Below are 13,649 nucleotides of genomic sequence, written 5' to 3'. Positions count from 1 at the left end.
GGAAGTTGGAACAAAACTGCACCACCCACTATGCTTTTGACCTTTTGCTGGATGATATTTGAGTTTTTTTTTTTAGGTTAATTTTGATGCAAATAGTGTAAAATATTTTATTTAATAGTTGAATTATATCTATTTTTTATTATTATTAACACAATCTAATAAAATTATGAAAGAATAAAAAAAAAAACAGCTTGCAGCTCTCTCTACTACCTATTGCTTTCAGATTTGTCAAAGATGCAATAATAACGATTAAAGATTAAATGAATAAACTAATGGTAATAATTGAAAGTTCAAAATCAAACCTACCAAATTGTCGTTACAACAAGAATACTATTAAACAAACAATAAAAGTTGTCAATGAGTAATAGCTCAAATGGCATAGTCTCCTCGTACTCAATTAAGAGGTTGCGGGTTCGAGTCTCATATCTTTGGTAAAAAAAAAAAAATAATAATAAAAGTTAAACTGAGGAGAATAAAGAGTGATAATAAAATTAAGAAAAAATAAATTTTTTTTTATTATTGTGTTTGAGAAAGGTTATTGTTAATATGAGAAAATAATGTTATTTATTTATACTAATTATTAAACTGATTTTAAATTTTAAAATAAAATAAAATAATCAGAATCTCTAAATATTTTTGTTAAAAAAAAAGATGAGTGTAATAATTTAAAAAAATAACAAATAAAAATAATATAAGAATTTAATAAATGGAACAAAGTTGGTGCATGGTGGCTGCAGGTATTAATAATGCAAAAAACAAAAAAGTAAAATCAGTGCCAAAATAGGATTGTCTTTGTTTGAGATTAAGATTAAACATTTAGGACTATAGAAGACTGGTTTCTAGTTTGAAAATTTATTTGTAGTGTTAACATAAAGCTCTTGTTAGAGTCAATCATAGTACAATTTGGATCCTTTAAAATAAATAAAATAAAATAAAATAAAAAATTCAATATATATTATTGGTCATATAAACTCTTTTTAGGTTGGTCTCTTTCATAACAGCTTTTGACCAAAAATACACATGTCTTTCATTTATAAGCCAAATGGTCCCCCCATGACTTTATAAAAAGGAAAAAAGAATTAACTATTTTAATTTCTCTTTATTTTATTTCTTAGATATGTTTTATTTCCATTAAATAAGTTTAAATCATATCATGCTCAGATACTAAGCCACATTATTATATTTGAAATGTGTCAATTTTCTTAGATATGGAAACTTCCATGTAACTTCTTCCCCTTTTCCATTATCTAAAGCTACCAGGTCTGTTTTTGTACTTTGCACTACACAAGCTGGACCAGCTTCAATTCCCTTAGTCAACTTGAGTTTGGTAATTTCTAATTTCAAATGAAAGAATCTTTTTTATTTTTTATTTTTTTCCTTTTGACTTTTATTAGGATGAAAGCAAAGGGATATTGTTTTTTAATAGTCATTATTAGAAATTACATGGAAAACACCCATGTAAAATTAGTAAACATTTCATATATGTACTACTGATAGAGTGGTGGGTAAGCGTGGAAAAAAACGCTTGCACATAGACTCTTTTTTATTTTTCCTAAATAATAAAAATAACATAATTATAATATTAATAATCATAAGCCAATAAATTTATGTTAAACTTATAATTTATTTTGATCCTAAAAATAAATTTCATTTGTAATGACTAAATTTTATATTAAAATTTGTTCAAGATGATACTTGAATGAAAATTCAAAAAGTGCTTATTTAGATAAAGATGAATATGGTACTCGTTAGTTTCGCAGGATAGATCTTTGGGAGGGACGGTACCTGTAAACGCATTTCGACATCTAAATTAGAGAACTAAAAAAGGTAAAATATAAGTGTATAGAGTAGAATGATTATACTTAGAAGAGTGATAAGACTCTCTTTTATAGGTTTTGTTAAGTTATCTTATTTTTTAGAAGGAGGTTCCACTTCATATAATTTTAAAAGATAGTTAAGAAGTAAAAATAGTTCCAGACTGTTATCTTATCTTTAAATACATGTTAAATATGTTTAATGTAAATATAATAAAGGTAGAAACTCACATGTAATATCTTTATGTGAAGTTAACGGTGAAAAATCATCATTTAGTAAAACTTGTCAATGTAACCATTTTCAAGAGTAAATATATTAAAATTAAATTTTAAAAAATATTGAAAACTTTTGTTTTTGTTTCATTGAAAACCTAAGTGGGAGAGCCCATCTAAAGAGTAAACATATCCTTTGGGCTCAAATTGGGCCAAACTGTAGAAGAATTTTAGGGTTTCCTGAATTTTGGAATTTCGGTTTTTAAGTAAAATCAAAACCTCACAGGACTTCAATTCTACCATCGTAGTCTTGGCCGTTGGGATAATTGGTTTATTCCAAACTAAGCTGAAAAAGGCGCACACCAAAAATTCCAAGCTTTTCCCCATTTTCGGGTACGCTTTTTTCTCCTCCGACCTTTTCCTCCGACCTTCACATTTTAGGGTTTGTGAATATTGCAGAGGTGAAAATCCATGCGATGAGGGTTCTTAAGTTTCGGGATATTTGGATATTTCTCTGTTCTTTAGTTTATCTGTTTCTAGGTTTTCTTTTTTTTTTTTTTTTGTTAGTTAATTGTTGGGTTGATTTTGAGTTGTTCTGTTTAATGAAGGTTAAGAGAAGAAGATGAGGCCTGTTTTTGCTGGGAATTTGGAGTATGATACACGACAATCGGAGCTGGAGCGATTGTTCTCAAAGTATGGAAGAATTGACCGCGTTGACATGAAATCTGGTAAAAAAAATTTATTAATTCTGTAATGTGCTAAAAAGTTTTGCTGATTGGTTATGAATGGCTCAAGTGCACGTTTTAATTTTTTGAATGTATTAGCTCTAGTGTCTTTCAAATTGCAATTTTGTTTAGCTCAAATGCAATTTTTCATTTATTTGTATATCTTTTAATGCGGCATTCTGAATGATCAATTTCATAGGTGGTTATTGCTTGTGTCGACTAGGGAATGTGAATGATGAAGATTTTTTAATAGTAACTTTCATTAGTGAGCTGTGAAGTGGGTTTGTCACTCACAAGAAACCACATTTTGTAAAAATATGATTGATGTTTGATCTAAACAGGCCACTGAAACCTAAGATATTGCGACGGCGATATTTTGGATGTGGCGCAGACATATGGGTAGTTTTTGTGGCTTGAATTGCCTAGTTCGGATAACCGGTTGGAAAATATATGAAACAAATCACCAAAATTGTGCAATGTCTTTAGGGAAATCCTCTGGATTTTTAAGTGTTTGTTTTGACGCAGGAACTTTCTCTAAGGAAAAATACGTTGAGGTTCTATCTTTTGGCTCGCCAACCTCTGCAATTTTCCTTTTTGGAAGCGAACCTTCTTGCTTGCTTGCTCTCTGCATTTTCATACCTGATTATTCAACACTCACTTACCTCATCACCCAACACTTGACATCCATCAGAATGTTCATAGGGGAACCATCAATCAATCAATCAATCAATTTATTAAGCCATGCCTAGCTTCAATGCATATAGGGGATCAATGTACTATTTCTGAATTCACTTGTGCTGTCTGAATGGAGAAGCATGCTTGGCAGTCACAATATCAGATCTGAATTTTGGATTTAAACCTTATAATTGCAATCATGATTTTGTCCATCATTCCACGCCTCTCTACAGCTTCTTGTCCATCAGACCCCCACTCATATTTTCAGGTGTTGTATTTCTTTGTTCCTGACAGGGAAAAATGATTTCCTGATTTGGCTGATGTACTTCTGGTGAGGGATAACATGCTTGATGCATTTCATAGTTATTTATGTCTCTAATACTAGTTCCGTTGCAGGTTTTGCTTTTGTCTATTATGAGGATGAGCGTGATGCTGAAGAAGCAATTCGTGCACTTGACAATTTTCCGTTTGGCTATGAAAAGCGAAGGCTTTCTGTTGAATGGGCTAGGGTATGGTACTATATTTTTTTACCATGTTTGGTTGTATTTACTTCTTGATGAGATTGTCATTTTGTCAGACTAAAACAATGTCCTATGTAATCTGTGTTGTCTGTTTGTTTTACCATTACAGGGTGAACGTGGGCGTCATCGTGATGGCTCAAGGGCAAACCAGAAGCCCACAAAAACCCTATTTGTGATCAACTTTGACCCAATTCGTACTAGAGTTCGTGATATAGAAAAGCACTTTGAACCTTATGGGAAGGTTCTTCATGTCCGAATTCGTAGGAACTTTGCATTCGTGCAGTTTGAAACACAAGAAGATGCTACGAAAGCTCTTGAGTGTACGAATATGAGGTCAGTGTTGTGAATTGTGATATTGCGATATCTATTGGTAAGAATTTGCTGGTTTCTTTTGCTAATGCTATGTATAGATAATGAATTTCTGGTCTCATTTTGTTTCCAGTAAGATACTGGACAGGGTGGTGTCTGTGGAGTATGCACTGAGGGATGATGGTGATAGGGGTGACAATTATGACAGTCCGAGACGAGGTGGTTATGACAGATCACCGAGTCCGGCCTATCGCAGGCGGCCAAGTCCTGACTACGGTCATCCACGCAGCCCTGTGTATGATAGATATAATGGACCAGACAGGCGTAGGAGTCCCGATTACGGCAGGCAGAGGAGCCCAGATTATGGCAGATACCGCAGGTATAATAACCGTGCATGCTATATTTATCACTGGCCATTGCATGATTTAATTTTATTTTATAGCTTAAGCAGCTGCTTCTTTTTTTTTTTGGTATCTACAGCCGTTCACCAGTTCGAAGGTCAAGGACTTAGGCTAGGTCTCGGTCCCGGTTTTCTGTGGTAAAAGAAGCAGGCGCGAGTGGCACCTTTTTTTTAACTTTCTGGTTGTTAGAGTAACGAATGGGATGATACATGTGTAGTAAAGGGTACTTCCCACAGTTTTTAGTTTGATTTGGTTTGGCTTTGCAAATAGCTTTGTTGTAAGTCCATGCCAATTGTGGTTATAGGAATTATTATGAATGCATATATTTGCAGTGACATGTTATTTATCTGCTACTACAGTACTACTGAGAATCAATATCTTTCTACCCTCGTGCTATTATCTGAGTCACCATTTACCACCAAATTTGGAACTTTCTAATTGCTTTGATTATTGGATAAGCTGCCTTTTTTCATTTCAAGTTGTTGGGTGTTACTAATTCCAGGAACTCATAAGAGATTTCATGGTTTTCTTTTTAAGTAGTATTTCTTAAAGTACCAAACTGTATATGATCCTTACCATTGAAATAATGAAGATATATATTTTATCTATCTAATTATTAATTACAACATATAATAAAGATTATCTATATTAAATTTTACTAGTTAAACTCCAAAATAGTTCTTGAGATTCATGAAATGCACCGATTTAGTTCCTAACTTCACAATTGTACTATTTATGTCATCGAGATTGGAAAAAATACACTTAGTTGATCCCTTTCGGATTTTCCACCATGACTCCTTGCCTCTTAATCTAATCCTTCTAGTTTTACCAAAACTTTTTTTTTTTTTGCTACTCTTCGGATAACATTTGTCATCTCATTTATACTTAGAGGTAGATTGGATCCTATCCGCATATCCGACGTGTTTATTCGAATCCGATCCGAAAATTGCGGATATGGATCCGATCCGCACACTAATAGAATTGGATTGCAAATTTTGTGTAGGTATCTGCATATCCGCAAAAATAAAGAAATAAACAAGTAAATAATCTTTTTATGTTTTATTTTAATTAATAATTATCATATATGTTGTATTATCTTAATTTGTTATTTAAAAAAAGTATGTTTAATGTTATTTTAAGAGTAAACATATTTAAAAGAATAGAAAAAATTAATTTTATTGATATTTTTTTAATAAAAATAAATTTTTAAAAATATATTTGTATTTTGCGGATATATCCGATATCCGATCCAAGCTTAAAAACTGTGAACATTGGATCCGATCCGATCCAATGATTTTAGTGCAGATCGGATTGAAATTTTGGACATTATCCGATGTTTCTTTGTTTCTTTTATTCATCTTTCGATGTTTCTTTGTTTCTACTGTGATCAAATAATTCAAGTTATAAAAAAATAACAATAAAAAACATAACACACAAGAACTAACAACAAAATTATACAAACATTACAAAAAACCTTTAAAATCGTCTGATTTACCAGTGAAATTCTTAAAAAATCCAACGGTAGAATTATTACTCACGAAACAAATCTGACGGTATAAACATCGCCAATAACTGTTTACCGCCGGATTTTAGTAATCCGATACTTATTGCCGCCGGAATTTTTTTCGACGGTAATTCTAGAATTGCTATTTTTATTTGTTATTACCGTCGGTTGAAATCTGACGGTAACCTTGGCGCCATTTTAACTTTTTGACGCCCTAATTACCGTTGGAAATTTTTGTGAAATTCCGACGGTGATATTATTTAATAAAATAAATCAAAGAAAACTAAATAATATCGCCGGATTTATCCCACACAAAATTCGACCGTAATATTAAAAAAAATTAATTTTTATTTAATGTATTTTAACTTTAATGATCATAACTATAACCTGATGAAAACTAAATAATATTATGATAACTAACATTGAAATTAAAAATTAATGAAAACTAAATATGTTTCATTAAAATAAAAAATTTGGCAGTTTCCCCTTAATTCAGAGATCACCAAATTTTTTTTCAATTTTCACAGTTTAAAAACAATTGCAAGCATACAAACAACCAATACATCTTTTTTAAATTTTTGGAAATTTCGGTAAAGTTTCAACTATAATTAGCGATCTCCACCAAATATAATTTTCAACTGTTACAACCAAACATATCTTTAAACAATTTTAATAAAAATTCAGCACTAGGCAACTTTCTCCCTCTTCAGTCCTAAAACCCTATCCTAGAAAGAAAACTTAAACAATTTAACATATCTAGAGAAAGAAAACCAACTTCGATATTGCACGAACAACCCACGTATATAAGGAGCACGAACAACCCACAATAAGGCTACACAACGTTCAGAAACAAAGAAAATCCTAAAACAGAAACGAAGTTAGTAATAAGTAAAAATTGATAAAAATTAATAATAAAAAATTAATAACATTTTTAAAAATACTAATAAAAATCAAATGAAGATAATTACCTTAAACTAATCCCATAAATTGTAAACTGTAAATCTACATAATTTACTGCTTAACCTTAACCCAAAACCCTAAAAACTTACTTTATCTAAATTCAACCCAAAATTATTCTAACTTCAACCTTAAACTAAACCAACCTTATTTAATGAAAAATTTTGATAAAATTTTTAATAAAACCCTAAATAGAAAAAGCTAATTTATCTAAATAATTATCTTAATTCACAAATTTACCTAACCTTATTTAATTCTTAATAAAACTAAATTAATCTAACAAACAATACAACATAACCCTAATTACATATTTCATAAAAAAAATTTAGATAAACATTTAATAAAAGTAAAGCAAATGGAGAAACTGCTCATCTCTAGATGCGGTGGTCCTCGGCGGTGACCATGGCCGCACAGTGGTGACTTCCAACGGTGACAGGACAGCGGAGGCGGTCGGTGGAGATGCGGCAGAGCTGTGCTCTGAGTCTCCCACAACAACGGCGGCCAAGTTCTACACTGCGGCAGCAACAGTGGAGCGGTTGCGGCGGCAACAGAGGAGGTTTGCAGCGGCCACCTTCAATGGAGGAGAGGGAGAGAGTGGATTTGAAGGGAAGGGGAAAAGGGCTCGCATTTCAAATTTACCATAAAATTATCGTCAGATTTACTGCAGAAAAATCTAACCATAATGAGCTGCAGTTATCAAAATGACATTTAATTTTTTGGCGTGTTGGCACCGTTAAATCCCCCATTCACGCCAAAAGTTCCGTTGGATTATGGGATGGGCTACCGAATCCGACGGTAATTTTTTTATCAGATAAAATATTATAGCAATCCCTTGTAAAATCCCTTGCCGTGAAAATCAAACCAAAAAAATCCAATCTCCATAAAAGAAAAGTTACATGCATCAAAGCGGTAAAAAATAAGATTCACGCGAACAAAAAATACAGAGAATTTCATAAAAAAAAAAAAAGAAAAAAAAACATTACATGAGAGAACACTAAAAGACACTTAAAAAAAAAGCAAACATTCATCCTATGAACATGAAAAATAAAATAAAAAGTAAGTAAAAAAATAAAACTTAGAATAGGACACTAAAATCGATTTTAAAAAAATTATTTCCCTTGATACTGCCTGAAACCAAATTTAAAAATTCTTGATGGAAAAAACATATTAGATTGAAGCATGATTGTTCCATGTGCTTTTTAAAGATCAGAATAAAGGATGGTGTTGGCAATAAGAAAATAATATATGAAGAAACCAATAGTTTAATATATTAATGTAAGGTTAGTTCTACATTTTTTTTTATACCCAGTACTCTTTTCAAAGTTTTAAAGTATTTTTCTTCGTTTGACTATAATTTTTCACTGCTTATGACTGTAATATGACTTCTATAGTTATTTTTTATTAATTTGGTCTTTTTAATGTGATCAATAATTCATATTAAAAAAATAACAATAATAAACATAATACATAAGAACCAACAACAAAATTGTACAAAGTCAAACATACAAAGAAATCAAACTCCAAAAAAAATAACATGCATCAAAGAGCGGTAAATGGTGAAAAAAAATAAGATTCACACGAACAAAAAGAACAGAATTTTGTAAAAAAACAACAAAATATACATGAGAGAACACCAAAGAAAAGACACTAAAAAAAGATAAAAAAAAAAACAACATTCATCATATGAACAAGAGAAATACAATAAAAAGTAAGTAAAAAATTAAAACTTAAAATAGGGCACTAAAAATGATTTAAAAGAATTATTTACCTTGGTACAGACTGAAACCAAATTTGAAAGTTCCTCGTGGGAAAAAATATTAGAAGCACAGAAGAAAAAGACAGATTGAAGCATGATTGTTCTTTGTGCTTTTTAAAGATGAGAATAAAGGATACTGCCCGTAAAAAAAATATATGAATAAATCAATAGTTTAACATATTAATGTAAATGAGTTATTAAATTAAATAATAAAATGCCCATAAAGTACTTCTTCTTTTTTAGTCTTCTTTGACTACTTATGACTGTAATATGACTTTTAGCGCTTCTTTGGATGCCATTAAGTTGATGGGAAAAAAAATCATTTTTATTTTTTAGCGTGTTTGGTAAAATTCTAGTAGTAAAAATAAAAATACTATAAAAATATATAAAAAAAAAACATCTTTTTTAAAAAACTACAATTTACATCTTTTTTCTTAAAAAAATGTTTTTCACATAATAAATAAACAAAAAAATATTTTTTGCATGAGATATCCAAATATAAAATTACTTTTACTTTTTCAAAAAATCTTTAAAAAAAGATAATTCGTAAAAAAAATATCTTTTCTTAAAAGCTCACCCAAACAAGTCCTTACAGTTTTTTTTTTTATTAATTTAGTCTTTCCAATGGTGATCAATAATTCATTGTATAAAAAATAACAATAATAAACATCATATACAAGAACCAACAACAAAATTCTACAAAGTCAAACAAACAAATCAAACTCTATAACAAGAAGCGTGAATAATAAAAAAAAAAAACATAAGATTCACAAGAACAACAAACACAAAGAATTTCATAAAAAATCATCAAAATATACAATGAGAGAATGCTGAAGAAAAAAGCAAGAACATTCATCATATGACCAAAAAAAAATACAATAAAAGATAAGTAGAGATAAAACTTAGAATAGGACACTAAAAACTATTTAAAAGAAAATATGTACCTTGAGAAACCCAATTTAAAAGTTCTTGATGGAAAAAATATTAGAAAAAACAGATTGAAACATGATTGTTCCTTGTGCTTCTTATAAGATGAGAATAAAATATAGTGTTGGTAAAAAGAAAAGAATATATGAATAAACCAATAGTTTAACGTATTAATGTAAATGAGTTATTAAATTAAATGATAAAACACTCATAAAGTACATAAAATATTAATATACATAAGGTTAGTTCTACATTTTTTTTAGAACTTTTTTACTATAATATTTCACTAGTTATGTACCAACAAAGACGAACACCCACACAGTTATGTATATTTACTTTTGTTGAACTGATATAAGATAACAGTCAAGAATAAGGTCCAACAATAAGATATACCTCTGTACACCTTTGCGAATGCGAAGTGTACCCTCAAACAAATTTGCAAGCCTCTTGAGCAACAACAAAGACATTGGCCATTCTGCAGCAAATGTTCAGAAATTGGTTAGAAAAATGCAGGCAAAAAAGTGAAAATCGTAGCATAACATTGCACTTAAAAGCAATAAAACTCAAATTTCATTCCAACTGAAGGAATATTGAAACCAAAGTACAGTTGGAGAGCCAAATGAAAACTGCAGATAAAATCGCTGAATAAGATTATTGAAAAATCACTTTAGCTTATGCAGTCAATGAATGATGTGGGATACTTTTGCACCAGATTTCTGAAGGTGGAGATTGAAGAACAGGAATAGCAAACTATGAAAAAACTAAGTATGATATCTTCTAGATTCTTACTCAGCTCACTTATTATGGGTGCAATTTGATTTTAGGTGAAATTTACGGTGCCTTTGTTGTGGTACCTAAATTGCCTAACTTACCTTTTAAAGTAAAAAATAAAATATTTAAAATTTATTAAATATTGTCTATTTACCATTTTTAGTAACTTAGGCACATAGTTAAAGGCACCATAGCATGATAAGAAACTCTAAGGATCTCTTCATGAATATATTTTCTACTTTCATTTTCTATTTTCATTTCTTGATAATGATATTCATTTTCAAATTTTTATATTTTAGAAAACGCAATTGGTTTTTAAATGTAGAATTCATTTCCGCATGCTAAAATCAATGAAAATATGTTTGGTTGGTCTATTTTTAAAATATATTTTTAAACTAATTTTAAAATATAAAATTATAATTATATTAAACGTATAATTTTAGTTAATTAATATTTTATTAAGTTCACAATTATTTTTTTAAAGTATCAAACACAAAATAAATTACTATCCCAAATTAATTAATTGCATTTCTAGTAAAGAGATACAATTTAACCAAACAAACAATAATAAGTGCAGTATCATATTCAATTAATGACTTACTTAAAACAGACATTTAAAAAGGGTGTTTTTCTCACGGAATAATTCTTTAAAATTTTTGGTTGAGTCACAAGAGAGAAAGGCATAGAAAAGGAATGAGGAGTTGAGTTAAAATAAAATAAAGGGTCTTTTCAAGCAAGTAGGATACAAGTTAAAATATAGGATCCCCGACCAAAAAAAATAGAAATAGAGAGGATCTTTTCAAGCAAGTAGGATATGAGTTAAAATAAAATAAAAAATTATGAAAAAGGTTGGAAAGAGAATCGAACCACATTCTGCCTTAAGAAAAAATTGAAAAGAAAATATCGTTTTCGTGTGTCATTTTTTAAAAATATTTCCATTGAAAATATTTTGAAAATTCTTAAATCATATTTTCATTACTTATTCTCATTTTCATTCATAATAGAAATAAAAATGGTCAAACTCTTATATGCTTAGTATCAGTTAGTTGATATGTAATTGAATGATAATGACAACCATAAACATCAAAACTCAAGTAACAAAATGTAGTACATATTCCCATTCCTAATTGCTACCAGAAAAAGAACATTCAAAGAATGTTTCATCAGTGTCTCTAGATTAGAAAAGGCGATCTCTATGTAGAAATAGTAACCTAATTTAGGATTGTAACCATAAACGAAGTTCATACCTTCCGAACATACTACTGCAACAAACAGCAAAAAAGAAGAAATAGTCCTGCAACAAACAGCAAAAAAAAAGAAACAATGTTATATTTAGAGAGAAACAACATAGACAAAAAAGAAGAAATGGTAAAGAAAACAGTACATACCAGTTCTGCTTCAAGTGATGGCAGAGAATCACAGGCAGAACTTCCAACTCATATAGCAAGTAAATCCTGGATGTTTGTGTGGTTGATGAGAGAACGTTTGAACCATATACAAAATGGATTTACAGTTGAACTGGTTCAGCTAGAGCTTGACTGGTTTATATTGTGTAAAAATATTGGTTTATTTTAATTTAGAATGGTTAAACTAGGTTGTAAGCATGTAGGATGGTTGGTGTCTTTGGAATTGTGATACGAAAGTGTTTTACCCAAAACATTTAGCATTTGTATCTTATGATTAATTTAGTATATTGTTTAACTTGCACTATATTAGTTACGTAGATTGAGCTATGTGAAGAAAATTCAGGAAGTGCTAGGTGCTCTCCAAAGCTTAATTGAAACAAAATACCAGATTCTCTGTTCATACTTCATAGTAGCTTTGTTAGAATCATGTTGATGTAATGTTAAGTAATTATAGTTTCCAATTTTCCTAACTTGTATTCATTTGGTACTGTTGAATTCATCTACCAAATTTTGCTATCATTTAACTGAATTGTGTGAATTTAGTGCAACTTTTTATTAGGACTGTTCTGGTTTTTAATTCTGTCCTTTTGGAAAAGCTTTAATTTCAGAATCTTAGATGCTTCTTTGCTTTATCAGGGATCTAGTGCCCTTCTGGAAGTAACAACTTATATATTAGTATCCATAATCAATAGTAATCTTCTGTATATTAGACTATTAGTATGTGCATTCATAGTTTGTCCTTTATTGGATCTTGTTATATTTATGGGAGTTATGGTAAAATAGTTGCTAAAGTTTTGGGGGTTTGGCTTCTTACGAGCATTATATTGTATGCGGAAATCTGAGATCAAAACCATTTATCAAACACAAATATGCATTGAACATCCTTTTACAGTTTTACCTGGAGATGATCCCCAATCTTCGCAGCTCTCTGGCCAACACTTGAAATACGCGAATCCAACCTCGCAAAACCATCCAAAAGTACACCTACACCTCTCTCCAGCTGATTAACGAGGAGGAGGAGTAAGAGGGCGAGCTAGCTTGAATTACTTCGCTCCGGTCACCGTCATCATCACCGGCACCACCCGCTTCGCAACCTCCGCCAGAGGCGCCTCCGCCACCGCCCGCGGCGCCGCCTCCACCGGCGCCGTCTCCCTCATCAACGTCGCTGTCTCCTTCGTCATCACCATCGACATCCATGTCGTTGCCATTGCCGCCTTGGTCGGTCGTCTGCATCCCCGCCTTCGTCGTCCCCGCCCCCGCCACCGTCCCCGCTGGGGCCGTCGACGAAGGCGGCGACGGAGACGATGAAGGCGGCGACGGAGACGACATGGATGTCGACGATGGTGACGACGAAGGAGACAGCAACGTTGATGAGGGAAACGGCACGGGTGGAGGCGGCGCCGCGGGCGGTGGCGGAGGCGCCTCTGGCGGAGGTTGCAACGCGGGTGGTGCCGGTGATGATGACGGTGACCAGAGCGAAGTAATTCAAGCTAGCTCGCCCTCCGGCAGCGACTTCAGCGGCTAAGGCGGCAGCGGCGGCTTCAACGGCGTCGCCGCCATCGCTCTCATCACTCTCACTGCCATTATCACTGTCACCCTCACTGCCACTATCACCGGCACTCTCGGGGGTCGATGACTTCTCCCGGGCCGGCTGCGCCGTCATCCTCATC

At 31.8% G+C, this 13,649-nt stretch overlaps 2 protein-coding genes across 6 annotated transcripts; one reads left to right on the top strand and one right to left on the bottom strand.

Annotated features, from left to right (window-relative positions):
- The first annotated feature begins 2,210 nt into the window (after positions 1–2,210).
- LOC140172879 (serine/arginine-rich splicing factor RS31-like) lies at positions 2,211–5,081 on the top strand. 2 transcript variants are annotated; one of them, XM_025775962.3, is made up of 6 exons: positions 2,211–2,420; positions 2,636–2,755; positions 3,824–3,936; positions 4,058–4,281; positions 4,391–4,636; positions 4,738–5,081. In XM_025775962.3, exons 2-6 carry the CDS (start codon positions 2,650–2,652, stop codon positions 4,766–4,768), a joined length of 720 nt encoding a protein of 239 aa, XP_025631747.1. In that variant the 5' UTR covers positions 2,211–2,420; positions 2,636–2,649; the 3' UTR covers positions 4,769–5,081. The 2 variants fall into 2 exon arrangements, with proteins under 2 accessions (XP_025631747.1, XP_072064682.1); XM_072208581.1 differs by having other exon boundaries at positions 2,237–2,488.
- A 1,628-nt stretch (positions 5,082–6,709) lies between these two features.
- On the bottom strand, positions 6,710–13,623 carry LOC112726541 (uncharacterized). 4 transcript variants are annotated; one of them, XM_072208582.1, is made up of 6 exons: positions 13,493–13,623; positions 12,878–13,012; positions 11,962–12,027; positions 11,821–11,867; positions 10,196–10,277; positions 6,710–7,780 (listed from the first exon to the last, which is right to left on the bottom strand). In XM_072208582.1, the coding sequence occupies exons 2-6, from the start codon at positions 12,949–12,951 to the stop codon at positions 7,693–7,695; spliced, it is 357 nt and encodes a 118-aa protein (XP_072064683.1). In that variant the 5' UTR covers positions 12,952–13,012; positions 13,493–13,623; the 3' UTR covers positions 6,710–7,692. The 4 variants fall into 4 exon arrangements, with proteins under 4 accessions (XP_072064683.1, XP_025631749.1, XP_025631751.1 ...); XM_025775964.3 differs by having other exon boundaries at positions 6,710–7,690; XM_025775966.3 differs by lacking the exon at positions 13,493–13,623 and having other exon boundaries at positions 12,878–13,091.
- Positions 13,624–13,649: the final 26 nt, after the last annotated feature.

Source organism: Arachis hypogaea, chromosome 12 (assembly GCF_003086295.3).
Source record: "Arachis hypogaea cultivar Tifrunner chromosome 12, arahy.Tifrunner.gnm2.J5K5, whole genome shotgun sequence".
In the NCBI taxonomy this organism is placed as follows: domain Eukaryota; kingdom Viridiplantae; phylum Streptophyta; class Magnoliopsida; order Fabales; family Fabaceae; genus Arachis; species Arachis hypogaea.
Note: the sequence above shows the minus strand (reverse complement) of the source record. Positions and strands in the feature narration are given on the sequence as shown.

Excerpts from the sequence above, each read along its gene's own strand:
- LOC112726541 (XM_025775964.3), bottom strand. The coding sequence starts at position 12,951 with ATGGTTTTGCGAGGTTGGATTCGCGTATTTCAAGTGTTGGCCAGAGAG. Across the intron at positions 12,028-12,877 it reads AGATTGGGGATCATCTCCAG|GATTTACTTGCTATATGAGT; the intron begins GTAAAACTGTAA and ends ACAAACATCCAG. Across the intron at positions 10,278-11,820 it reads TGCAGTAGTATGTTCGGAAG|AATGGCCAATGTCTTTGTTG; the intron begins GTATGAACTTCG and ends CATTTGCTGCAG.
- LOC140172879 (XM_025775962.3), top strand. The coding sequence starts at position 2,650 with ATGAGGCCTGTTTTTGCTGGGAATTTGGAGTATGATACACGACAATCG. Across the intron at positions 4,282-4,390 it reads CTTGAGTGTACGAATATGAG|TAAGATACTGGACAGGGTGG; the intron begins GTCAGTGTTGTG and ends TTTTGTTTCCAG. Across the intron at positions 4,637-4,737 it reads GATTATGGCAGATACCGCAG|CCGTTCACCAGTTCGAAGGT; the intron begins GTATAATAACCG and ends TGGTATCTACAG.